Source organism: Trachemys scripta, chromosome 1 (assembly GCF_013100865.1).
Source record: "Trachemys scripta elegans isolate TJP31775 chromosome 1, CAS_Tse_1.0, whole genome shotgun sequence".
In the NCBI taxonomy this organism is placed as follows: domain Eukaryota; kingdom Metazoa; phylum Chordata; order Testudines; family Emydidae; genus Trachemys; species Trachemys scripta.
The window spans coordinates 113,456,722-113,484,495 of record NC_048298.1 but is presented as its reverse complement, the minus strand read 5'-3'; the positions used below and the strand labels follow the sequence as shown (position 1 = coordinate 113,484,495).

General features: G+C 42.0%; 1 protein-coding gene across 15 annotated transcripts in view; it reads right to left on the bottom strand.

The window, feature by feature from the left end:
* Nucleotides 1–27,774, bottom strand: part of PLEKHA5 (pleckstrin homology domain containing A5) — a 264,911-nt gene that overhangs the window by 94,120 nt on the left and 143,017 nt on the right. For 14 of the 15 annotated variants that reach the window (XM_034782050.1, XM_034782059.1, XM_034782085.1 and 11 more), the window contains 4 exons: nt 21,588–21,692; nt 9,483–9,555; nt 2,178–2,278; nt 449–564 (listed from right to left, as the gene is read on the bottom strand). In XM_034782050.1, the coding sequence (XP_034637941.1) occupies nt 449–564; nt 2,178–2,278; nt 9,483–9,555; nt 21,588–21,692 (395 nt within the window). Of the gene's footprint in view, nt 1–448; nt 609–940; nt 993–2,177; nt 2,279–9,482; nt 9,556–21,587; nt 21,693–27,774 lie in introns of those variants that run through there. The other variant, XM_034782143.1, reaches the window with a different exon arrangement.

Below are 27,774 nucleotides of genomic sequence, written 5' to 3'. Positions count from 1 at the left end.
TCATTCTGAGGAAGGTTAGAGGCTTTAAATTCTCAACAAACATGGGTATGTCTACACTGCAATTAAAAACCTGTGGCTGACACATTCCAACTGACTCAGGCTAGCAGGGACCAGGCTAAGGGGCTGTTTAATTGTGGTGTAGATGTTCAGGCTCGTGGTGAAGCCTGGGATCTAGGATCCTGTGAGGTGGCAGGGTCCCAGAGCTTGGGCTGCAGTGCAAGTCCAAATGTCTACACCACAACTAAATAGCCACTGAGCCTCAGTCAGCTAGCATCGGCCAGCTACGGGTATCTAATTGCAGTGAAGACATACCCCATAAGTGCTCTCATTATTGCTATCACTGGTGGGGCTGAAGCACAGCTGAATTACCTTACATTTTAAGTAAACAAACTCAAACCCACGATTGGAAATTAACTCCTTGTTCTACTGGTTTGCCAAACTGCATTACCTTTTCACAGGTTCTGTCTGTACAAGTGCTGCATCTATCATGGCTTTCATCCATAGCTCCATTTCCTTCCCTGTATCTGTGCAGAAATAATAGGTCCTCATGTTTGGATGAGCTGCCTGATTGGAAATGACAAGGTCATTGTAATAAAAAGACAAGATTTCTGTAAAAGAAAAAAAAAAAAGGCAAATAATGTTATTGTTTTCTTACTCCATTGTTGTTAGGTTTATGAAAACACTACAAATAATTTATAGAAAACATTTTGTACAATATCATTCACTGTTATGCTTTTTTTCAGTGCAATTAGATTAATAAAAGAATTAGCTTGAAAGTTTAATTGTTGCTTCTCTGTGAATGTACCCTGCTGAAATGATTTATATTTTTCTGCCATCAAAAATCCTATACCGATGTTCATAAAACATTAACTTAATATAAATACTAAATTATACATTTTTTGCAGCCTGAACAATTCAGTAAGTTTTAGTTTGTACTCACCATTGTAACTTTCAGTGGTGTACAGCTCAACAGTCATTAAGGACAGCCAAAAAGGAACTCAAAGCCAAGAAATGAAATTCCATGTTAGGAGAGAATATGCAAGTGATTACTTTACTCATGATTAAAGAATATACCAACTAAAATAAATATTTAAACACAAAATAGTTTGTCTAATACTGAGATGTAAGCGCTAAACTCAAATTTTTTTCTTTTATCCATTCACATCATAGTAAATGCCTTATGTGTTTTTTCCCAAAATTAAAAAGAGAGAGAGCATGATGTGCACTAATTAGCAATCCCAGTTTCACAAACATAATGTGCACAATAGAGGAAAATACATCTTAGGGCTTATATATGCGGCCCCGCATTTCAGACTAAGGGGGTTAAAAAGGCAGCACATACTAGTGTGCTGAAATGCAACTCCCCCATGTGAATGCTGCGGATGTGAAGTAAAAGGTATTTAAGGCCATGTCTACGCTACCACTTATGTCAGCAAAACTTATGTCACTCAGGGGTGGGAAAAAACCCACCCTTAAGCAACATAAGTTTCGCTGGCATTAAGTGGTAGTATGCACAGCGCTATGTTGGTGGGAGAGCTTCTCCCACTGACATAATTACTGCCGCTTGTTGGGGATGGTATAATTATGTCAATGGGAAAGCTCTCTCCAGTCAACACAGAGCGGCTACTCGAGAGATCTTACAGTAGTGCAGCTGCATCAGTACAGCTGTGCTGCTGTAAGGTCTCTAGTGTAGACATAACCTTAGTTGGCATTAACTTAATCCTCTTTAATTAGGACTAAGTTAACGCCAACAAGGGACCTTTTAGTTCATGCCCACACTGTCCACACAGGGGAATTACAGTGCAGCACGCTAGTGCATGCTGTGATTCACACTCCTGCAGTTGAAACTGCAGGGCCATGTAGATATAGACTAGCCCAGTATGGAGACCGCAATTCCAAGCCACCAAGGTGTGCTTATTAAGAGATGTGAATTAAAAACAAAGGAACTGCAAAATGATGAAATACGTCTGGTTAGCTCCTTCATCAAGTTTAGCAATTATCTGTCTATATCTACAACAAATTCATTTGCATATTAGACTACATTGTTTGGATCATCTGCATATAGTATTATGCATAATCAATCTCAGAGGCAGTTTGTTTATCCTATCTTGCATAAAGACACAGTGAAAAGTGTTCTGCACTCTATATTTGTTTAAACTGAAAATGAATGCCCTCACCTTAAAAGCATATTTGCGATTAATATGATCCTCAGAAGAAAGCATCAATATCTGAAAACTAGGTAGAAGTATGCTCCCCAATATTCCCTCTTCTTTTTCATCTAAAATATAATATTTGATTAGAACAATCCTTATAAGCACAGAGTACATACATTTACACTCCCTTTCCCCTGGATATGTTTTTCATTTATTGAAAATCTGAGAATTTGACTGTATTCAGTGTTTGAGGATGGATTTCAGTAGATGGCCAGCCTCCAGAGAGAACACCAGGAGTATTTTACTTTGATACTAGATTGATTGTTTAACATATAAGCTTTTCATGGCACAGGACAGTGGTAAGAAGTTACTGAGGTAAAGAGAAAGAGATAGAATGTGGCCTTGGAACCAAACAGTTCATCGGGCATTGGGGCCAGCCCGGGAACTGGGTTAGGTAGGGGTCTGGGAGTGGGTGATACTAAGGGGTTGGCAGACAGTCCCACTGACAATTCTTCCACCTCCTCATTGTGCCCCACATTCATGTCCTCACTCAGCCTCTCTGGGATATAATGCCACAGGAGTGAGTGCCCCAGCAGCCTTGCTAAAGTTAGATAGTCATACTAAGGCTCCTGTCTGGATAGCCACAGGAGGTTCATTTTAAAATGTTTCCTGTGAAAACCATAAATATTTTACTAATCAAATATTATGGAAAATTCAATTGTCCTCTAAAGACTTGCATCAGATACTAAATTCATTCACTGAAGTGGAAAATAGGATTTTTAATCCTGCTTTAACTGAATCGCTCAACATAAGCTTAACTAAGGAGTCACTAATAACGCCCCCCCAGTAGAGACACATTGTGACTACTGGAGAAACACGAAAGCCAAAGAATCTGCAACTCACAAATTACTGGGTGAATGCTGTATTTCACAGACAGTGCATGTCTAGCCTTAATATACCTTAAGATACGCTTCCACAGATGACACAATTTGTTCATAAAGTGTACTGGATACCTGCCTCTGACAGCTATGAAGCACAATGATAGCATTTTTCCAAACTGAGCACGCAGCCTACAAAGAAAACTATAATAGAAGAGCTATGCCATTAATGTACAAATATAAATCTTTTCACAATAGGCAAGGTTAACTTCTTCATATTACTACTTTGGGGATAAAGATTTTAATATAGTGAGAGTATTTCACTGTACCAGGAATCAGCAACCTTTGGCATGTGGCTCGCCAGGGTAAGCACTCTGGCGGGCCAGGCCGGTTTGTTTACCTGCCATGTCGGCAGTTCGGCTGATCGTGGCTCCCACTGGCTGCGGTTCACCGCTCCAGGCCAATGGGGGCCAGCACATCCCTTGTCCCGCGCTGCTTCCCTCAGCCCCCATTTGGCCTGGAGCAGCGAACCGCGGCCAGTGGGAGCCGCGATCGGCCGAACCTGCCGACATGGCAGGTAAACAAACTGGCCTGGCCTGCCAGAGTGCTTACCCTGGCGAACCTCGTGCCAAAGGTTGCCGAGCCCTGCACTATATCAACAACCCACAGAATAAACGTGAATGCCTAAATATCACATTAAAAGGTGCAAAACAAGGAAGGGAACCGATTATTTTTAGTTGTCCTCTATTTTTCTTTTTTAGAACTGTGAAGTCAAGCCCTGAGCCTGCAAAGGTTTATGCAACTGAGTAATCCCACAGATGTCACATGACTTTCGTTTGGGGAGGTTTACAGAAGCAGTGGAAGATCCATAAAAGTGATGGGAGCATGGCCCCCACCTGCCCTACATTCCTGCGCCCCTTAGCTGAGTTGCTCCAGCATTAGCATGCACAGCAGGAGTCATCGTCCTATAGCTGGGCCAGCCAGTGAGAGGTTGTGCATGCTCATGCCAGAGCAACTCAGCTAAGGGACACTGGAAGGAGTGTGTTCTTGTCACTTTTAAAAGTGGGAGGGCTATATCTGCCCACTTTTTTCATGTCTTAAGGGCAAGCGAGGGCAGGGCGCCTCAGGGAGAAGAGGCAGAGCGAGGGCGGGGTCAATCCAGGTGCCAGTGGATTCCCCACTTCTAGGGAGCTTCTGATGGTGGTGCTCCAAGGGTACTTGGCCAGCATGCCTCCAAAGGGAGGTGATCTGCGCCGCAGCCAGCATGTCTTGCCCCTTGCATGGCCAGCCATTATGGGGGATGCTAAATCTCCCCAAGCCTCTTATACATGCCGCCTATGAGTAATCTCAGTGATGCCAATGAGACTTACTCATGTGCATATATCTTTTGCAGATCAAGGACTAAAGTGCACAATAAGTGTAAAATGCTTTCCAATTAGAATAATTGTCTTTTGCACCACTTTGCACACATGTAAATGACTGAAAAAGGTGTGGAAGTAGTACACCTGAAGATGAGCTCTGTAGTTCAAAAGCTTGTCGCTTTCACCAGAAGAAGTTGGTCCAATCAAATATACTACCTTATGCTCCTCATCTTTGAGAAAGTGTAAGGCAAAAGACAGTGACAAAAGAACCACTTGCATCCCACTGTTTATTCATTACAACTTGCTAATACATGAGAGAGCAGAAAGATTTCAAAATAGTTTTTAAAAATGTTGGCCTCTGAGCCAATTTGCGCATCCTTTCCAATTACTGACTGAAGTCGGGCATATTGAATTACAAGACTGAATGTTTTAAATCCCATATGACAACAGTTTATGCTCCTTAATATATTTACACTCCTTCTCTAGCATTTTAACTGATTTGAAGACCTACAATATAGACACTACAAATCATACATTTTGCCATATCCTGAACTATTTAAAGTTTCTACAGAATTTTAGATTTATACCACAAAAGCACCGAGTAGTGAAAATCTGACATTTTAGCTATATGTCATGGGAGCCAGCCCCTAGCTGCCCCATAGCAAGGAGAAGATGAAGCTGGAGTCATGGAAGGCTATAGGTGGTTTGGGGGCTGGCTCCCACTCACTGCCCTGACAGTGTACCATGTCTGGGTGCCCCAGAGAGGGCAGGGGAGGTCCGGGAGCAAGGGCCATACAGCAGAGCGAGTATTAAGCAGTTTTCCTGCAGGGACACAGCGTGACAAAGCTCCGGACTCAGCAATGCCCGGGCAGGGATGTGACCTGCAACATCCTGGCAGCCAGGAGCTGCTTCGCGCACGTCAGCTTTGCTCCCTGCTCTGGGTAATCTCTGCGTAGCAGCAAGGAGTAAACAGAGCAGGAAGTGGGAGCAGGCTCAGCCAGACAGTAATGGCACTTCTGGCTGCCAGGCTTACTGCCTGAAGCGCTACTCCTCTGCTGCTAGGAACTCTGGGAAACATCTGGAGGACTTCTGGGACCTGAGTCAAGCAGAAAAGCAGTAAGGCTCAGACCCTTCAGCCCTGCAGGTTTTAGAAGCCTAGGTTAGCCCGACTGGTGTGTGGATGCAACGGGGGTTAGGCTTGAACTGCAGTGTAGACATACACAGTGTCTTGGAGCTAGCCTCCCAGTCGGGGGCGGGGAGGGAACAGACTTCGGCTAGTGGGGCTGGCTTTAGCGCTCTAAAAACAGCTGTGTAGACAGTTCTTTGAAGTTGTGGCTTGGCCTGGAGCTTGGCTCTGAAACCTACAGAGGTGGTGAAGCTACAGAGTCCGAGCTGCAGTCTGAGCTGCAACTTCAAAGAGCTGTCTACACAGCTATTTTTAGAACACTAGCACAAGTCCCGCTACCCCAAGTCTGTCAACCCGGGCTGGAAGGCTCGATCCCGCGTTCTCCAAAGTGCTATGTAGACTACGAGATGTTGTGTATCATTTTTTCTTCTCTAGTCCAGAATATGAAAAAAAATCTTGAAAAGGCAACATGGCATTTTCTCCTCCAAATAAACTAGTGTGTTCTGAAAACACACTATGCTTAGTTTCCAAATTTTTAAAAATCTGTTTCCCATCATCTGAGCTGTTATCTAGGTTACTCTGCCCACTACATCCATCTTCATTCAAATCGGAGAGAATCTTCTTATGCTGTTCTATAAGATTTTTTGTTGTTGCAAGCAATATCTTTTCTATGTGAAAGCAGTCAGTCTTATTCCCCAGTGAAAACAGATAAACATAATACTCTAAGCATTTAAAAATTACAATGAAATCAGTTTTCTTTCTACCCTTAAATCAAGACTTCGCATTGGATTTTAACATGGTAAAATTTTGGACTAAACCTTATCAAACTTTTAAAACTGGTGTTACAGTCAGATAGACAACCAGAAATATTGTTTGCAATTGAAGAGCAAGTGCACATTTTCCCCTTTTCATCTAAATCCCTGAACGAGATAGCATTAACCTAGCATAAACAACTTCAAAAGGATAGGGTTTAGAATTTGTCTGCTTGTTTTGTTTTAATAACCATTTCTAGTAACTGTAAACCATTGTTGAAACACTTTTTGATTTAAATATGTCTCAGTAATGAAACGATAGCTAAAATAGCTGTCTGAAACTTCAGCTTCTTACTTTATACAGATTAGACAACTGCTTTTATTTCGGTGTCTCTTATCTAGCCTACGATTAACACCTTAATCAAGCATAGAACAAATGGGAAATTGGACACAGACCTCTGAACACATAGTTTTATTTATGTTTAATAGCTGAATGGACAGCTACATATGCTTCAGAGCTCAAACTATGACTTTAAAGTACCATCTACACAGCTATTCTTAAGAGTGCTAGTGTGAGCCCAGCTAGCCAAAGTCCATTGATCTGGGCTGGGAGGCTTGCTGCTGCAGGCTGGGTAGACATACCCTTAGACTTTTAGGTTTCCAAAACAAAACAAGCTCTCCATTGCATTAGGGAGAAAAACAAATCAGAGATTCAACCAACCTAGAATATTAAACAAATGAAACTTCCATGGGCTGTGCAGACATACCCTTAAAGGACTTCCGAAAAGTAGGCAAACGTTACCAGGAAAAACACAAAATATGCATTGGCCATTTAACTAAATGAAATAACTGAAGCTCAACCAATGTCTCCATGTCTAAATTACAGTCCTACTGAGTAGACTAATTTTGACTCAGCAGTGGTTTATCCAACAACATGTAATCTCAAGTGCTGACTGCAAGCATGATGACTGCATTCCAATAATTTAGAATTTGAACTAACCAGAATTACAAGGAAAGCTTTTCTGCTTTGAGACTTAGTTTACCTTGATTAGCATAGAAATGTGCTGCACATTTTTCAAACAAGTACAATCATTTTCACCGTTTACTAGGCTAACGGCATTTTGGGCTGTATAAGTAGGAGCACTGCCAGCAGATCGAGGGACATGATCATTCCCCTCTATTTGGCATTGGTGAGGCCTCATCTGGGTACTGTGTCCAGTTTTGGGCCCCACACTACAAGGAGGATGTGGAAAAATTGGAAAGAGTCCAGCGGAGGGCAACAAAAATGATGAGGGGGCTGGAGCACATGATTTATGAGGAGAGGCTGAGGGAACTGGGATTACTTAGTCTGCAGAAAAGAAGAAAGAGTGGGAGATTTGATACCTGCTTTCAACTACCTGAAAGGGGGTTCCCAAAGAGGATGGATCTAGACTGTTCTCAGTGGTAGCTCATGACAGAACAAGGAGTAATGGTCTCAGGTTGCAGTGGGGGAGGTTTAGGTTGGATATTAGGAAAAACTTTTTCACTAGGAGGGTGGTGATGCACTGCAATTGGTTACCTAGGGAGGTGGTGGAATCTCCTTCCTTAGAGGTTTTTAAGGTCAGGCTTGACAAAGCCCCGGCTGGGATGATTTAGTTGGGGATTGGTCCTGCTTTGAGCAGGGGGTTGGACTAGATGACCTCCTGAGGTCCCTTCCAACCCTGATATTCTATGATTCTATGATTCTTCAAAATAAACTCAAAATGTCATACACCTCTGCCAAAGTCCAAAACTACTGATTAGCTTTGAATATCTAAATTATGGCTTGCACCTCCTCTCTCATGAGAGATCATGAATTATATGTCATGGTATTTTTGTTTCATCACCCACTGCTCCCAGTTTCAGCAACAGCATCAAAAGTGGAGATTGGGACCACCACATATGACATTTCTATCATTTCAGACACCTGATGAGTATCCAAGACAGCTGGGTAGATCGGAGAAATATCTTTTTCCCCGCCCCTCTCCATCATCACAAACATCACTGTTTTTGCCCTCCCTATCTGTCTCTAGGAGTCAACTTCCCCATAATCAGTTTATCATTTTTGCAGCTGAAGTCAAATTTACCTTGGCATATCTACTCACTAACATAATAAATTTTAAAAAACTGCCAGCAAGGTGGTGAAATATTAGAGGCGTCAATTATTTACACAATATTTTGCTCTGCCTGGCAAAGAAGGCTTTGAGACAAACAAATAAGAAAGGAAGAATGCCCCCAGTACATATTAAAGGGTGGGGCCCTTTGTTTTAAACAGAGAAGAGGAATTACCCTTTTAATTGCAAGTGTGGCTGGGCTGGTAGGAAAGTGGTCATCGCCACTTTAAGACCCCCTCCCCCAAAGGTTTTCCCACTCCATGTAGGAAGCAAGGAAAGGCAGACCAAGTCAGCATGGTGACTTGCCCTCACTCCCCCCCCCCCCAGTTGGGGGGGGGTATTTATACTGAGAGCTGTGCCAGAAAAGCCCCCTTTTATCTGGACCAGGCAACCTTGTGGTGGATGTCCAGTGCAGGTACTCCACAGGGAATGGATATGTTGATCTCATAAAATGGATTGGTAAAGAATTTTAAAAAGAACAGAGAAAGGGGATCTGGGGTTCCTACAACTGGTATGGTGGGTAGGTGGTGGTGGGGTCAACCCCCTTCGTTATAGCCTTCCCCTGTACAACCCTCATATGAGGGGGGGTGGCTGGGTCCCAACAGTGGATTGGCTGGGACCAGCATGGGTAAGGGGACAGTCCCCGAGTATATGGCAAGGGTTATGGAATTATTTGCACTGTACTAGTCTATCTGCCACATACTCCCAGATATTTAACAATAAAGCTGCAGCCTAATTAAACCACATCCAGTGCCTCCTGTCCTCCTTCTGGCATAGCCACACAAACACACAATCTCAGCAGTTGGTTCTGACCTGGGAGGTGCAGCTAGTTCTACTAGTGTGCTGATTTTACATGTCAAGTTAACCAACAGCTCTTTGCACCCTTTCACCAATTAGAAGACAGGATTAGCTTTATTTTAAAGGCTCAATTGTAGTGGGCAAGGGACAGAAGGGTGGGGGAAGAACAGTTTATGTCAACAATTCTTACAAACTTTTTTTTTTTTTTTTTTTTTAAAAAGACAGTAAGATTTTCCTGTTTCCAAAGTAAAACAAAAACAAACCTTTCTAAAGAAAACTTACCTCTGTAATAGAAGAGGCACAGATCAGAAAGCACAAACCATCGTTTCTTCCACAGCTTCATACCAGTACTATCCTACATTAAATCAAAATGTTCAAGTAAGCATTTGTCAGACTAACAACAATTAATGCCTCATACTGAAAAACAGATCCCCTGGTTTGCAGTGATTTTATGCCATCCATTGATTTTCTTGTTTAAGAGCATGTTTTATGCACATTTGATTTCTTAACACAGCCCTCACTTTAAATACCAAGCTGATTAGCAGAAAGCATACAGCTGATCTGATTTAAGATTAAATGAAATACAAGTCCATTATTTTAGGAACTTAGAGACAACAATGGGAAGAAGGAAATAAACATTATGCTTTTTTAGAGGAACTGTGTGAGCCAATATTTAAAAAGCTATCCTTATCCTTTGTTGTCTTTCATATCAAGTGTGTGCCAAACTCCCTGCTCCACCAGTATTCATACACCTAAAGCAAATTTCTCTCCAACATAAAAACAATTATTTCTAAACCAATTTCATTTGCTTTTATGTATGTAACCAATTTGCAATACATTTCTCAGAATGAAGGACTGCCACCACTACTGCAGTGTAAGAAAGATTAAGCTTTGCAGTGTGCACATCCTGGTAAAATAAGATTTAATAAATATGTTAATCTACTCCAAAAAGAAAGGTATGTGTGAATTTTAAAAGTATTCTTGTACTGAATGGGGTTTAAAGTGATATTCAAGGATGGCACTATAGTAAAACCCTAAAACCCTTTATATACACTCAAATAAGGAGAGAGTATGTTATAAAAAAATTAAGAGTCATCAAATTTTGGGACCTCTCTTTTCAAGCTTTGCTCCCTAGGTAAAAAACAAATATTACCCAGAGTGTAAAACCTACTTTTTCTGAATAATTTTATCTATACTTAGCAAACCCTCTGCCACTGAAAGTTTTCATAATTAGAATATTTGGCATTTTATGGAAACTTGCATCAGAGGATCTCAAAACGCTTTACAAAACATTAATGATTTTAGTCTCAACAATGTCTCTGGTTTTCCTATTTCACAGATCAGGAAACAAGAACATAAAGGTCAAATGACTTGCCCTACCTAGGTCATACACTACCTCAGCAGTGGAACTGGGACTAGAAAGCAGGGAACTTGACTCCCAGGACTGTGCTTTAGCCACAAGAGCATTAATTTTAAAGACTTGAAATGCTTCTAAAAGCTTTTTTTGAATCTAAAGCATTCTTTTAACCTGTGAAAGACTATTTAAGAGGTTGTTTAATTGAACCATCCAACACAACAGACATTCTCTTACTCAAGGACCTCAACTGATATCTACAGGGATCAAGAAGATTCCCCAAATCACGCCCATAACTGCACCACTACTCAAATATTATGGATTTTATTTTTTGCTTTCCTTTGAATCATGAGGCCAAGATGCAGAAGAGTTGAGTTGATGGTTCCGGTATGGCAAATCCTCCAGTAAAGTGAATACATTTGTATATGGTGTATGTGCAAGCTATTTGTTTTCTTTTTGTTGAGTGTCATTACACAGCAATTGGACAGTGTTTTCAATATATGAGAAAACTAAGAATTGGTTCTAGACTCAGATTTGGTAGAAAGAATATAGAACGGGGTGGGCAAACTACGGCCTGCAGGCCGCATCCACCCCATGAGCAGTTTTAAGCTGGCCCATGCACCAGCGACTCCGCCCCACTTAGGCACTCCGGCTAAGGCGCTGGGTCGGAGCTGCACCAGGGGCTTGGCCCCGCTACGGCCAGGGCACTGGGTCGGGGCAACACCAGCGGCTCGGCCCCCCTCTGGCATTCTGGCCAGGGCCACACCACGCGGCTCGCTCCGGCCGGGGCACTGTGTCAGGGGCTGCATCAGTGGCTTGGCCCCGCTCCGGCCAAGGCGCTGGGTCGGGGCCGCACCATACGGCTCCCAGAAGCAGCATGGCCCTGCTCCAGCTCCTACATGCTCCAATGGGACTGCAGGGGCGGTGCCTATGGATGCGGCAGCGAGCAGAACCGCCTGGCTGCGCCTCCACGTAGGAGGCGGAGAAGGGACACTGCTTCTGGGAGTTGCTTGAGGTAAGCGCCACTCGGAGCCTGCATCCCCCTGAGCCTCTACCCACTCTCCAAACCCCTCGATCCCAGCCCAGATCTCCCTCCCACTCTCCAAACCCCTCGATCCCAGCCCAGAGCACCCTCCGACATCCCAAACTCCTCATCCCCAGCCCCATCCCAGAGCTTGCACCCCAATCCCAATTTTGTGAGCATTCATGGCCTTCCACAAAATTTCTATTCTGCGATGTGGCCCTTGGGCCAAAAAGTTTGCCCAACCCTGATACAGAATGATGTTGTGTGTAATGAGTTTACACATCCTGAGACTCAAATTACTGTTCTCTATAATTAAATATAGTAGGAATATTATTACTAGATAACTTATTAGAGAAAGAAAGCTGTATGTACTTTAACTGTAGCTCTCTGAAAGACATATATCCAGATAACGCTCTTACATCAGCTGACTTGTGTCACTGTCATTGTAAATACTTACACAGCACAGTAAGTTACAGCATTCCCTTCCTATCTGAAACCACCATTCAAATTTTAAGAGAATAACTGAGTCTGTACGCCCGCTCCAGCCAAGTTTACCTGAAAATCTATCTGCTGTAGTCTTTTCATTAGTGAAACAAGATAGGAATTACATTCTAAAAGGGAACAGGAGTACTTGTGGCACCTTAGAGACTAACAAATTTATTAGAGCATAAGCTTTCATGGACTACAGCCCACTTCTTCGGATGCATATAGAATGGAACATATATTGAGGAGATATATATACACACATACAGAGAGCATAAACAGGTGGGAGTTGAAGTGGGCTGTAGTCCACGAAAGCTTATGCTCTAATAAATTTGTTAGTCTCTAAGGTGCCACAAGTACTCCTGTTCTTTTTGCGGATACAGACTAACATGGCTGCTACTCTGAAACCATTCTAAAAGGGGTTTGAATATTAGTATATAGCAATAAGAATACAACCTTTACAAAAATAGCATAGCTCTCTACCTTAATTTACTCCTTCTCCCATAGTAAGTCTTTCGTTCTTGAATATTTCAGCACTACCATGATATACTAATCGGACAAGATATTATATATCCCTTAAGAAATGAGTAATATGTAAGAGGAACTCTCCCCTCCTCCTGAGCATTCCAATAAAGAAAGTATCAAGTTGTTTTAGCAACAGAAGTATATCTTCCTATAAAAACAAATTACAAAGACACAGCTCAGGATAAAAAGGGAGAGGTTACTCACCAGTACAATAACTTGAGTCCTTCAAAATGTTCTGCCTCTGTGGATGCTTCATTGTAAGATATATGCATGTTCGTGTACTCTCAACTGGAGATTGTGAAAGGCCACAATCTCAGAGGTGTGCCTTGTGCTCCCACGTAAGGTCATATAGGGAGATGAGGACCCACCACCAATCCAATTCCTTCTTAACCACGAAGCCTGGAAGACTCCACAGTAGAAGAAAAAGTGAACAGGAGGTGGGGCATCCATAGGGGACAAAAGATCTCAAGTTACTGTACAGGTAAGTAACTGGTTCTTCAAATATATATATATATATCTATGGATGCTTCACTGTAGCAGATTCCCAATCAGTCTCATCACTGGGCCCTAGTGGAGTCAGCTGTCACTCTGTGAGGGGGATGTACCCCAGCAGCTTCTCAGAAGGTCAAGATACAACCCAAACCACTTCAGTAGTTGAGTGGAAACTAGCTGTCCCTTCATCCTTTTGGCAAAGGATACAGAGTCTGGGAGAAGCCCTGAAGTCTTAGTTCTGCCAAGGTAGAAAGCCAAGGCACTTCTGACATCTAATGTATGGAGACTAATTTCCTCCCTCGGGGTATGGAACTTAGGATATAATAAATGGATCTCTTGGTTGATGTGAGATTCCAATGATACTTTATGGATGAATTGAAGATGGAGGCATAGCATGGCCCTGTCATAGTAGGAAATAGCTTACTATGGTTCTGACATGAGTGCCCCAAGTTCTCCTAGCCATTACCTCAGCCAGAAGGATATCAGAAATGAAGCCTCAAGGGAGACGTGAGAAGGACCAGGTAGCCTTCAGCTCAAATGGGGAGCTGCTCAAGACACTGAGGACCAGATTAAGGTTCCATGGAGAAGCGTGGTTTCAGACAAGAGGGAATAACTTGTATAAATCCTTAGGGAATCTGGTGGTGGTTCGATAGGCAAAGAGTGAAACCCCTTCTATAGGTAAGTGGAAGGCCATAAAGGTGGCCAGGTGTACTCTAACTCAGCTCACTGAAAGACCTCATGTCTAAGTCCAATAGGCCATGTAGAATCCCTAGAGTGGAGCTTCTGATCCCTAGAGTGGAGAGGATTGCAGAGTGGTGAAAACACCAGGAATGGAAGCATTTCCATTTTGGAAGTAAGTCTTACGTGTAGCAGGTTTCTTGATAGACAGAAGGACTGACTGAACATTGGCTGAGCTGTGAACTCTGTGCCCGAGAACCATCTAGGAGCCAAGTTGTCAGGTCCAGAGACTAGGAGGTTGGGATAGGTCAGAGTACCTGAGCTTTATGACAGGAGATCTTTCCTGAGGGTAAGGCGGAGAGGCACTGCCAGAAAACAAAGTACCACACTTGCCTCAGCCACAATGGTGCTATCATGATAGCCCTCACCCGCTCTTATCTCAATCTGAAGCAAAGTCTTGATGATTAGAGGAACGGGCAGGTAAGCATAGAGCAGGAAGTGGGGTCAAGATTCTAGTGAGGAATCTTCCAAGGAATTGTGGCCATATGTTCTTCTGGAGCAGAAGAGATGACATTTTACATTGCTTGAAGCTGTGAAGAAGTCTACCTTGACGAGGCCTCAGATCTGGCAGATGCTGTGGAAAATGGAGTCACCGAGCTTCCCATGTGTGGTCCCGATAGCCATCCCTGTTCTGAAGGCCTGGCTGATAAATCATGGAGATTTCTGTGTGATGTAAAAAGTATCAGTCCCACAGCCTTAGCAATTCTGTGCTTAAGGACTAGGATCTTGTTCTCACTTGTCAGTTTTTGTACTACACAGCTACAAACTACACTGTTGTCTCACATTACCCTTAGAGTGTGCCCCTCGGTATCACAGAGGAAGTGCTAACACACAGACTGCCCTTAGTTCCAGGATGTTAATGTGAAGCAATGTCTCTTGTGAGGACCATTGTCTTGTGCTGTGGCACCTCAGATGCGTCCCCCCCCAAATCAGGAAAGAAGTGTCCATAATGAGCTGTTTCAGAAGTGGTGGATGTGAAAATGGAGTTCCCATAAAGATCTTTAGTGGGACTTTCCACCACCCGAAAGAGTCTACTACTTACATAGGCATGGTGATTTGTTTGGAAAGACTGTCTGTTTAGGGTGTACCTAGTCCTTAGCCATGCCTGAAGACAACTGAAGTGCAATCTTGCATGCCGTGTAATGAACAAGGAGACCAAAATGTAGCCCAGCAGTTGCAGGCAGATTCTTGCAGTTATTGGGGACTATGCTGTAAAGGTCAGTCTGGACATAGTGAAGTATCTGTCATTGGGAAGGTAAGCCCAAGTGGTTAGGGAGTTTGGCGTAGACCCGATTAAGTCTATTGCTGGAATGGTATTAAACTTTTTTTATATTAACACAGAGGCCCAGAGACTGATATAGGGTTATAGATGGTTGCTAATTGAGCCTCTTGGGAAGAGTGGCCTCTGAGGTGCCAGTTGTACAAATATGGAAAGGTGTAACCTATTTATCATTGTGGCCCACAATGTGTTACAAGGGCTTTAGGTTGAGAACCATAGCACCCCCACCACCAACCCCTCCACAGTCCCCTATGCCCAGCACCCCCTGCCCAGAGACCCCTCCACAGAATGGGGCCACGAGCGGCACCCTGGGCACGGGGCCGGACCCTGCCGTGTGGGACCATGCAGCCTAAAACCTGGGGGTGCTGCAGCACCCATACACCCCAACATCCCTCACTGCCCAGAGTGCCTCCACCGCCCAGGGGGGGGGGGGCAGGGCAGAGATAGCTCAGTGGTTTGAGCATTGGCCTGCTAAACCCAGGGTTGTGAGTTCAATCCTTGAGGGGGCCACTTAGGGATGTGGGGCAAAATCAGTACTTGGTCCTGCTAGTGAAGACAGGGGGCTGGACTCGATGACCTTTCAAGGTCCCTTCCAGTTCTAGGAGATAGGATATCTCCATTAAAAAAAAAACCCGCCCAGAGACCCACTCTCCAGTACCCTGTGGCACTCACCAGTCCCATGCTGCCAGGAGCACTCCAGCAGGCTGCCAGATGCTGTCTCCCCCTCAGCCAGCCCTGCCCCCTTGCAGACCAGAGCAGCAAATTTTGAATTTTTTTTTTAGCACACAACTAGGCTACAGCTGTGTGCTAATTGGGTCGCATGTGGGCCACAGGTTGAGAACCGCTGATCTAGCCTCTCTCTTTGCAGGATCTGCCTTTAAACTCATGTGGACTGTACATCACAATGGGACATGAGTTTTTCTGAGACACTCAAAATAGCTTGCCTGTAACTGTGGAAGAAAGACCTAGGGCAGGTCTGGCCGGGCTTGAACCCAAGGGTCTTAGGCATAAAACGGAGAAGTGCCATATACCACAATAGGGACTGCAAGAAGTTGGGGGTCAGGGGCTCAGGAACCCTCTGAGCACAAGTTGTGCTACCACTAAGAAGAAAATAACTAGGCAAAATGCAAACTAACTACATAAACAAAAACAAGGAAAGAAAGAAAAGGCAGGAAGTAGATGAAAGCAGCAGATACCGCAATTGTTCTGTCTCAAGCCACAGGAACTGAGAAGGAACTGGAGTGGCAGTGGGCCCGCACCTCTTTATATGTCCTGGCCTGAGAGCACGAGGCACTGCTCTCACAGGTGCGGCCCTATGGACGCTGCTTTTTGCAACCTCCAGTTGAGAGGGCGCAAGTGAGCGCACATCCTGTGGTGGAAATATACTCAAAGGAGTGAATATTATGGAGAGGAATGTGAGGGAAGGAAAATCATGCATTATGTGTTTGATGAATTTCACTACCATGAGGGGTAAATACATAACAAGATGGTTCAAAGAACAGTGCACCCAGATGTAGTCTGTGGGGTAATCTCTCATTTCAGAAATTGAATTTACTTCCCTCATATTCCTCTCCATAATACTCACTCCTTTTCAGGATATATAAGGAGGCGCGGACTCACTGCCTTCCCCCTTCTGTGCTCCCTTGGTCATATTTTCAGGGTAGGCCTGAGGGGCGGCCTAAGGGGTGATCCTCCACCAAACAAAAGGAAACATTCTCAAACAAAAACCCAGGGAGATACCTTTCGCTGCCCCCCTCGCTTGGCCAAGGTGTCATCCAGCTGGTTGCCCTGGGGTGTCAGTCCTTCCCCTAGCAGGCACTCAGGTTTGGCTGTTTCCCCTACGGCAGTGTTCCCCAATCTTGGGAAGACGCTTGTGTAGGGAAAGCCCCGGCGGGCCAGGCCGGTTTGTTTACCTGCTGCGTCTGCAGGTCCGGCCGATCGCGGCTCTCACTGGCCGCGGTTCACCACTCCAGGCCGATGGGAGCTGCTGGAAGCGGCGTGGGCCGAGGGACGTACTGGCCACTGCTTCCAGCAGCTCCCATCAGCCTGGAGCGGCGAACCGCGGCCAGTGGGAGCCACGATCGGCCGGACCTGCGGACGCGGCAGGTAAACAAACCGGCCTGGCCCACCGGGTGCTTTCCCTAAACAAGCGTCTTCCCAAGTTTGGGAAACACTGCCTTATGGGAAGGAGCACAGCCTCTCACCCTGGAACAGCCTATTTTCCTGCTGCCACTAGCCTGGCAGCAGCTTGTCTCTCGCTCCTTTTTTGTTCTCCCGAAAGGAGTATTTTTTAAAGGCTTCAGGCAGCCCTTAATTGGATTCTGGTGTCCCTAATTGATCTGAGGTAACCCCATCTCAGCTTGTAGGAAAAAGGGCCTTCAACATTCTAGGGCTAATATATTGGCCTTCCAGGACCCTCTTGCAGCCATCCAGCCTGACTTTGTCACAAATTATAGGCATGCCAATGTGCACAGAAAGCCTCAAGGCTTTCTTTATGAAAATCAAATCCTACCTTTGCACACAATATGTATATTTACATCCCTATATACATCCCTCCTTTTCAAACAGAGCTTCCAGTATCTTGATAGATTAACAGAAACTAGAGTTAGAAAATACCTATTAGGTCATCTAGTTTATCATCCTGCTGATATAGATTTGCTCCTTACATAACATTTTTTAATAATCACTGTTTGCATTTGTGTCTCTCAAGTTATTAGGTGTCCACTTCCTGGAGTGCGAACCCATGATGACTTGTGGCCCAAATGTGAAGACCTTTGATGACAGTAAAAAGAACAGGAGTACTTGTGGCACCCCTGAAGGAAACATTTGCAATTTAGCAGCACATAGCCCAAAATGTGAAGTTACAGAGCATCAAAGGAAGACGTCTGCCATCCAAAAAAGTCATCACTATACTGATGATTCGGATTACAAGCTATCTTAAGCAGCGCTGCTTAGCACTCATTTTTCTTAGGGAGGAGCTGATTCTAAAAGAACGCTTCTTAAAAAATGTAACTATCTTGACAGCCAAGAGCAAACAATCACAGCAACAGACACTGGCAAAGACATTCAGACCTCTAAAATGACTTTACTAGTATTAAGATACATTCAGTGTCTTGAATTTAAAATTGTCTAAATCTTCAGACAATGATCAAAAATGTTTGTGTAAAACAATCTAATGATAGAAATGTTATTGATCAAGAGTTTTTTGCCTCAGGTCCACACACTCATGAGAAGTCCTTCTATATCACAGCACAAAACTGTCCATTATCCAGAATAGGACAAAGAGTTGTCTGATGAATGGAAAGCAATGAACTTTTGTTATAAAAAGGGAGATTATATGTAGATCTAAAAAAAGGACAATTTTAAATATTGCTTGTAAAATGATGGTACTAAACAAGATCCACAGGCTTTGCATCGTGCTAATGTAAACCTTATGCTTTATACTGCAGTATATAACTTCGTTCCTCCACATAAGTGGGAGAGAAACAGTGGGGAGGAGACATGGATCTTAGCTGGATACTCTCTCTCTCAGCACATGTGCAGACAGCAGGGCAGGGCAACTCAGTTAAAGACCCAGAAACTTCCAGAATAAGGTGGTAGTTACCAGACATATTTAGTAGATGTTCTGGGCTGTATATAAAGTTTTTATTGTGGACAACCCATCTGGCAGGTTACACCCTAGTCACGTTCTGAGAGCTGTGCCAAACAGAGAGCAAAAGAGAGTAGGGATTTTAATAAAGGAGTTAAGAACAACCCTGTGGACTCAACAGCTGATCGATGCAGAACCAAGAACTGTGTCTGCTGTGAGGCCTAGGTCCCAATACCTCTATCTTTGGATACAAGTGAGAGCAACTTCAGCTTTACTGGCTAAGGAAGCCCTCCATTAGGATAATATTTGGTCCACCACAATATGTTTTATGGACCTAGAGGGACAGGTGGGAGAAGTATGTGTCACCTCTAGCAGCTACAGAGCCTGTAGAACATATACTTAGCTATCAGCTAAGTGCTTTAAACTGGGATTCTGTTTCAGAAAGAGAATGAGGCACTACTTAGTGAGGTGACGGTTTGTGAATTCTTGCCTGATTTAGCTGTGCTTATAGGGAGAAGACTGTGCTCTAGAGCGATCAAGGAAATGGATATTTTATATGTGATCCCAATCCCTGTAACACTTTGGATACAGACTTCTGTTTCACCAGCAACTGAGAGGACCAGTCAGCTATTAACACAACAGCTGGAATGATGCTAGCTGTGGAGATCCCCAGACTGTTTGTTTGTGTACTGGGTTCTGAAGTGTTTGACAGGACTGAGATGCTGACATTTCTCAAGCTCTGAAGATTCAGATTTCAAGGCCAAAAAGGACCATTGTGATAATCTCATCCAATATCCTGTGTAACAAAGACCATAGAACTTCCCTAAAATAATTCCTAGAGAACATCTTTTAGAAAAAAAAAAAATCCAATCTTGATTTAAAATTTATCAGAATCCCCCATGGGTAAATTATTCCAATGGTTAATTACTCATTGTTAAAAAAACTGCATCTTACAGGTAACAAGCACTACATACTATGGTTACACTATAAAGATGAGAAATCATCTTTGAGAGAAAATCAGAGAGGAATATGTTTTGATGTGTGCAATGAAGTCAGAAAATGTTATATTTAAACCTTATATTTGAATGTTTGTAACAAACAAAAGGAACACTAACAGATTTATTGTCTAACAACATTTGTTTAGAAGTTATTCATAGTATTTACAATATTTTATACTATTTACAGTGTGTTGTGTCCATTAAATGTTTTACTAACACAACATATGGTGTACTCTTCGAAATTGACTGGGAACTATTAACATCCACTTGTCAGGGTTTTACATACAATAGCCCCAAGGTTTAACTCTGTGTATTGATTTTTGAGAAGTCATGAAAAGACAGAACTGTCGTCTTGCCTGGAGCTAAGCTGAGGTGCAAGAAGAAGGGCTTGAGCTCTACTGCCCCCCATTACACTAGTTAGAGAAATACATCATTTATGTCAGTGGGTTAAAGTGCAGCAGAAAAAGATGTTTTTCCTCTGCCATCCTTCCCAATTCAAACTGGAATTTGAAAATCCAAATGGCGTTTTTTCCTTCTTGCCCACCACTAACCGTAAGAATTCTGCTGGCCAAATTATGCTGCTGCTACCTGTACAAAATTATTGTATTTATGGATTTAAATTAGGATAACTAACCATCTCATTTATTAGAATTCATTAAACAATTTGGTTCATGGGGCAAATAAGAAGTATTTTCTTACAAATAATTTTTATTTTTTAGTATAGAACGTATCCGTTGGTTTGAACATTTTGTATAGGAGTTGCGCTATTCATTCCACCACATTTTTTTTCAGTCCAATATTTTTTTATTCAAACTAATATGTTAACTGGACATAAATTAAGAAGTGAAATTACAACAGAAATTCAAAAGCAGCTTCTTTTCAAGCCATAAAGTAACCAAAGAGGAAGCCCACATAACCCAACCTTATGGTCTTTTAGCTGGCAATGGCTGGATAAAACCATGGGCCAGGAGAAGAATCTAAATATGGGGGAGGAAACCCACTGCCACTCCCAAGTGAATATCAGCCAGTGCTTAATGTAGTTAAATGATCAATGTTTTTAATTATCTACCTAAAAAAAAGGTTGAGAAAAAGCTATTTTAGGTCATCTGTTTGCATTATAGTTAACTGGACTATGCCTGGAAATTGTGGGTCCAATACATACATACATGCCCCCTCCCCCTGCCTCTATTTTCACCTAAAAACATCAGTTTGTTTTCCAGTAGCACCCACAACATGCTAGAAAAAGAAGTGTTCTTGCCCTAAGATCTAATAGTCCTGAACTATTGATTGCAAGAAAGTACAACCAGTTAGAGAGAGATTTTCAAAAGTAAAAAAGGAAGGTAAGCCATTGACTTTCAATGCGAGTTGGGTGCCTAATTGCTATTTATACTTTTAAAAATCTTTCCCTTAATGTACATTAGTGACAAAAAAAAAATCTAATTTCAAAACAAACACACTCCCAGTATTTGAACATATAACCAATGTTCAAGGCAAAAAATATCCCCCAGTAGCCATCCCAGAATAATAAATAGCAAAACATTTGGCCACTCATTCTTGTCCCCTCTTCCCAGTTATGATTTATTAACTTAGTCTTCCATCCCCAATATGTATTTTCCAGACACCCATCCCCCAAATCCTTCAGATATAACAAGTCCCTGAATTTATAACATTGTACCTTTCTCCTCTTATGCTTCTCAAAGGAATACAACAAGTAAACCGCTATTCTGTACTTCCTGGCTGCCTTTATTTTTCATTGTGTATTTTATTCGGTAGGTGATATGAGTTAATAAAAGGCAACAGACATGCACCAGAAGAGATTGTCATCTTCACTCCAATGTTTCTAGCATTAGGTTTCACATAAACTACTGTCCTGCATACAATAATAAACAAGAAAAATATGAATACCTGCTTGTAAAGCCACCCCCGTCTGATGACCGGTGCATTAGGATTCCTCTTTATTGAGTTTGATCTCTTTCCAAAATTATGAACCTTCTTTGAAGACCGTGACGTCTAAATGGAATGAACATGTTAGAAAATGCACCATCAGTGTCTGTTAACTCTAGGAAATTGTCATACATTTCTTTCCTCAGATTTTTGTTCTCTACCCGTGTTTCCCCTTGAGAATTGCAGGATATTGCTTTGTTCCTTTTTAGACAAATAAGTACGGTAATTGCCATGCTGTTTCTGCTGGCTCCAGAATTTCTCTAAATTTTCTGCAGTGAAAAAGAGAAATCCCAGAGCATTACAGGATCAAAACATTTTAAATACAGATTAAATATAATTTTTAAAAAACAAAAATATAGCTGACTTTATGCTAAGACAGGGCTTGAAGAACACTTACAAGACAATACAAGAACTAGTAAGAGAACTAAAACTATGACAGATGGCAGTAATAATGAAAAAGGTGCTCCAGAGAAACACCTTGGTGAGAAAAGCCAAGCTTTCTTCTGTTCCCAGCACAACCCCAATAACTGGGAAAGAGGTCAGATTGCTACAAGGGTGCAATCTCTGGCTTCTGATTGAGCCTTTCATATCGTCCTCTGGTGAATTAGCTTTTATTCTGTCTGTTCGCCCCTCACAATCTTCCCATTCACTTTCTCTTGACTGCTACAAAAGGGAGAATATCTTCACTACTCTACTTGCTCCAACAGCTGTTTTGGTTCTTCTTCCCCTGTAACTCCAGCATCCAGCTCTCATGCTGCTTATAGCTTTTTACAGAATTAAATTAAAGGGATTCTTGACAGTTTAGGAGAGCGGCTGTGAAACTAACAAGAGTCCTTTTTTCCCCCACTCTTCTTCTGCCTCATAAAGCAATAAGCAGCAGCAGAGACACTGGAGGGATTCACCGTGTCTTGAATACTGCTCTGCATTGGTTTACATTTAGTTTTTATTTGGAAAGTTACCGTTGCAAACAAAGGATGGAAACCTATTTTTTAATATTAAAAGCTTAAACTCCATAGAAATGAATGGCTTAGAGGCTGATGCATTGACAAGGATAGTTTCCCTTTCATCAAGAGCAGGGTACTAGGAAACAAGAATCCTAGGTTCTGTTCCTGGCTCTGCTACAGACTTACTGCTTGACTTTGGACAAGTCACATAATTTCTGCACCTCAGTTTAATCCAACACCGATGAAATATCCACCCTGATGGAATTGGCATCGTTTGCACTACAAAAAGTAATTTTTACTCTGTTGACATTCACACCTTCTTGTCATCTGTTGGGAATGGGACACATCCACCCTGATTGAATCACTGACCCCACACTTGGTAAGGTAACTCCCATCTTTTCCTGTGCTGTATATTTATGCCTGCCTACTGTAATTTTCACTCCATACATCTGAAGTGGGTCATAGCCCACGAAAGCTTACGCTGTAATAAATGTGTTAGTCTTTAAGGTGCCACAAGACTCCTCGTTGTTCTTGCTGAAACACGGCTACCCTCTGGTACCTCAAAGGGGACTTTTAAGGCCTTAACTGATGTTTGTTAAGATACTCCGATGAAAAGTCCTTATAAATGTGAAAAATACTGTTATTGCTTCTCGTATCTACAAACTTGTGTTCCAAAAATTATTGCCTGGATATGGGGTTGCTTTGTGGAGGTGCTTTCTAAATTTGGATTTAGACACTGAGCTGTGGTCTACAAAGCCTCTAATTTAGAGAAATAATTCCACAAGTTATGAGGGAATGACAAATTTGAAAAGTGTACAAAGACATGATACAGCCAACACAAATGCTGAACATGGACAATTATGGCTTTGCTCTCAGATAAACAACTGGCTATCTTAGTAACCCATGCATAGGACAGCTCTTTGATTGCATAAATTAAGCAGTGGGAGCATGGTCACCATTTAGATGTTATAAAACAACAACAGAGCATAGAGGTATATCTCAGATTAGAAAACAATACAATAATAGATAAACAAGATTTCAGTGGGAATTGATTTTCAGATGAACAAACATTTTAGTGTGACCATGTTGAATTTCGACTCTGCGTGTAATGGAGTATTTTCCATATATGTAGCAGACAATAGTAAGACCCTAGCACTGGCAACACAGGAGATGAGGAAGACAAAGATAAAGATTTTTAATTTTTAATACAAAATTCAAAAGGAAGACTATATCATATATTTTTCGGAAATTCTGATTTGTTTGTATTCTCTTGGAAGCATGCTAATATATTTCTCTACTAAGTTTGCAAAGCATAGATTATTAAAAATTTTGTAGTGTCAGAGTGTACTTTTATTGAACAGCCTTGTTGAAATGAACAGGACATTTAGATTAGGTTTCAAAGGGACTTTTCATAATATAGTAGCACATGTAACACTGCATAATATATTTTACCTTAATAATAATATGCAGCTTTTGTGAACAATATTTTCTGTGAACGGCAGCATAAGGTCTTAAAATAAAAAAGAGGTTTACAATCCAAAATCTTTATTAAGGGGTTGACTTAAGCTCACAAGATGAAAAGCAAGGGTGAAGAGGCTGTTTTATGTTTATTTGGAAGTAAGGCAGCTAAACAAAATTTGGTTTAGGGAAAAAAACTTAAGCAATTTAAAACACACACAATTCAAAACAAAAGTCAAAACTGTTCTAAAGCTCAACATCATTTTGGTTTGGGAAACTCAGTCCATGTTCAGGAGAAGTCAGCAATTGCTGCTTTATAAGAAGCAGAGGGAAGAATGTGGAAGACAAAACTATTCAGACAGAATAAATTAAAGATCAGGTCTGACAACTATACATTAAGATTCCAAAACTTGGAAGCTGTTGTGACAAATTACATTCAAACTATTATGTTTAGGTTTGTTTTTGTTTTTTTCATAGATTTTCATAATTGTTTTTAAAGACATTTCCCTATCTCCTACTAAAGCTGGGTGCAATTTTTCACCAAAATAAGTTATTTTTGACTAAAAATGCAGTTTTGATCGACCTAAACTACTTGAAAACTTGATACAAGTTTGCCAAATAGTTTGTCCAAAAAAAAAAAAAATTCATGAGACTTAGCTGTCATTCACAAGACAGCCAGAAAGTGTCTCAACCAGTGGGTAATAGGGTAGTCTCAATCCCTCCTTTTTGAAGCTATTCCATTCTGTATAAAATACTTGATTAATCCCCAGGCGAGCAAGAGTAAGAACGACACTACAGACTTGGAGGGGAGGCGCGGGTGGCTAGGGCATTCGCCTTGGAGACAAGTCCCTGCTCCAATTACTATTTATGAACAGTTTCAACAGGAGAGAGGAAGACTTGCCCAGAATACCCTATAGTCCAATGAATAGGGCATTCTCCTGCAATGTGAGAAACAAGTTAAAATCCCTGCCCCACATCAGGCAGATAGGGGAATTAAACCTGCGTCTCCCATATCATAAGTCAATGCCCTAACTCCTGGTCTAAAGGCTGAAAATGAGGAAGCAACTCGATTACCGCCAGCAACCATTTGTGAATCTAGCCCTTCATCTCCTTTCCTTTTAAAAAAGGATGACTGAAAATGAAAAAAAATGTTTTGTTTGACCTGAAACAAAATATGTCCACTTGTTTTAAATAATTTTTTTGTTTTGTTTTTTTTAATAAAGAGTTGTTGGTTTCTGGTTGAATTTTTTCCCCCAAACAAAAAAACAGCACTACTAATACTCATCAAAATCCTTCAACATTTTCTACCATGCAATATACAAACAAAATGGTCTTTGCATGTTCTAAGAACCAGTGATGCAATATTCATGCCCATGCTATCATTTGGTATGAAAGGGTGTAAACTCCCCAATGCAAGGCCAACAAATCCCTTTTTGTTTGCAAAATGGTTAATGCATCCAGGTGGTGCTGCCAAAAAAACAAATAATAATTTCAACTCCTCTAGCAGATTCAGGTAATTTAAATGCGCATCTCTTTGGTTTGGTAACCAAGTACATGCACACTTTCACACAAAGCTCATGGAGCTCAGAAGTGAACCTTTACAGGCTCACACATTTCACCAGCTGCAAATATCTACTTAGGTTAACAGGGCACTGCTTGAGTTTTCTAATATTAGTTAATAAACAGAAAACTAGACACTTGTCAATTATTTTATCTTATAGTGTATAATGAGAATCTCAACTCACACACAACGTGTTCTAAAGATCTCAAGACTGTATTTTAAAACCTTAGAATAGTATAAATATTATAGTCAAGCCAGTTCTTAGTGAAAAAAGTGTGTGGGGGTGGATCACCCATTATTCTGTCCCCTTCATTCGCCCATCAGTTTTGCCCCCCTTCCCAAATCTCTCTGGGGTTCTTCATCCTCCTTCCCCAGGCCTGGGGGGTTTCAGCAGGGTCCCCCCTCTCCCCATTCCCAGGATGGGTGTTAAAGGCAAGGGAGAGGAGCACAGGACCCATCTGGATGCTCAAAGGACGGAGGAGGAGGGAGCAGAGCTGACCTGAGCACCTTGGCTATTTCTGTTCCCTGCTCCTCTCCTGTGTGAATGGTCAGTGTCTGCTCCTGGGGAGAGAGCTCTGCCTGCCTAATGCAACAACCCTGATTGGATCTTCCCCAGAAGGTAGGCTAGTGGGGGGGAAAGATGCCAATCACAGGGAATTCCTCTCCCACACTCTCCCCACAAGTAGGACTAAAATGTGTGCCTCTCAGCAAGCCAGCTCCAGTTATAGATATTCCCTGGATCTGCAACCTTTTTGACCCTGCACGCTTTAAACACTGTGTGAAGCTACTGTATTACTTAAATACTACAATAAAAGCATGTTGTCACCTTGTAGATTAGTTTATCTAAAGAACACAGAAGCAAAACTATTGCTTAAGTATTTTAAAACAAGGCTTGGAAATGTCAGTAACAAATTGGAAGCTTTCCCTTGTGATGCGTGTGGGTTGTGAAGAGGTGCATCTAAGCGATCAATTTCTGCCAAATTTAATTTTTTGTTTACAAATAAGTTTCTAATCCTTATGATTGATAAGATAACTTTCCAAATATGAACCAATGCAGTGTTGCCTTCTTAATTCCGTAGGCAGCTCTAGCATCAATGCTGCTTCAGTCTTCCAAGCACTGGCAGGGAAATTGAGAAGATTGGGCAGTACTGCTATTATGCAGAAGTTTGTGGGCAACAATGAACCTAACAAGGACCATGTCAGTTTCCCAACCCAATGTCTGCTAATGTTTGGGAAAGCTATGAAGAACTGCAGAGGTAGACATTGGAGCCACAGAGATCACCATGAGACCAGTCCAATTTTGCCTGTGCAAGTACATGCCATGTTATTAAGCAATATTCCCTGTATGTGCTATAGGGGTTCAATCATATCATTCACAAAGGCTTTTATAAAGATTTTAATACCATCTGCAGACTACATGGAGGATAGCAACTTAGAAAGAGAGGCTGGAGGAAGGGTAGAATAATGGAAAAACCCTCCCACCACTCCACCTTTTAGCAGCCAGGAGGCTATGGAGGGAGAGTGCTAGGCTCTATCCACACCATCTTCTGTAGGTTTTGGTCTAGGATGGGAAGTAAAAAGAGCACCTTTTCCTTTCCAGAAATCAGGAAGTTGGACAGGTGGCTTTGAAGTTAGAACATACTTGAGGCTGACTGGAAAGATGGAGCATTTAACACCACTCTGGTATGAATCTCCACTCTCTCCTTTGTCAGCATTTTATTTTATTTTTGGGTGGAGAGAGGAAGGGAGCAAGAGAAGGAGGCTTGAGTGTCAAATCAAGCCCCTTTCAGTTTGGTCTCACTCAGCTCACCTCATTTTTTGTATCAGCTACTGAACAGTGGCTTTAGACTCTAGTCAGCCTTTTTTGAACAAAACTGCAAACAGAATCTTCTACAAATATTGTTATGTTAATTCTGGATGGTTTTATATTAATAAAAGGAACAGCATTGTACTAACAAGAGCCTTGAAACAGTCCTTTATCTCAACTGAGCTGTTCCCAATATGAAATTCATGATCTCCCCAACTAATTAGATAAACCCATTAGCAATTTTCATTAGTCATCCCTGAAAATGGTTGAGTTTACAAACAACTTTAATAAATTGCCACCAATATTTTTGCTTGTCATAGAAGTAGCCAAATGTAGCTTTTTCTCTCTTTCCCTAGTGTATGGAGAACCTAAATAACT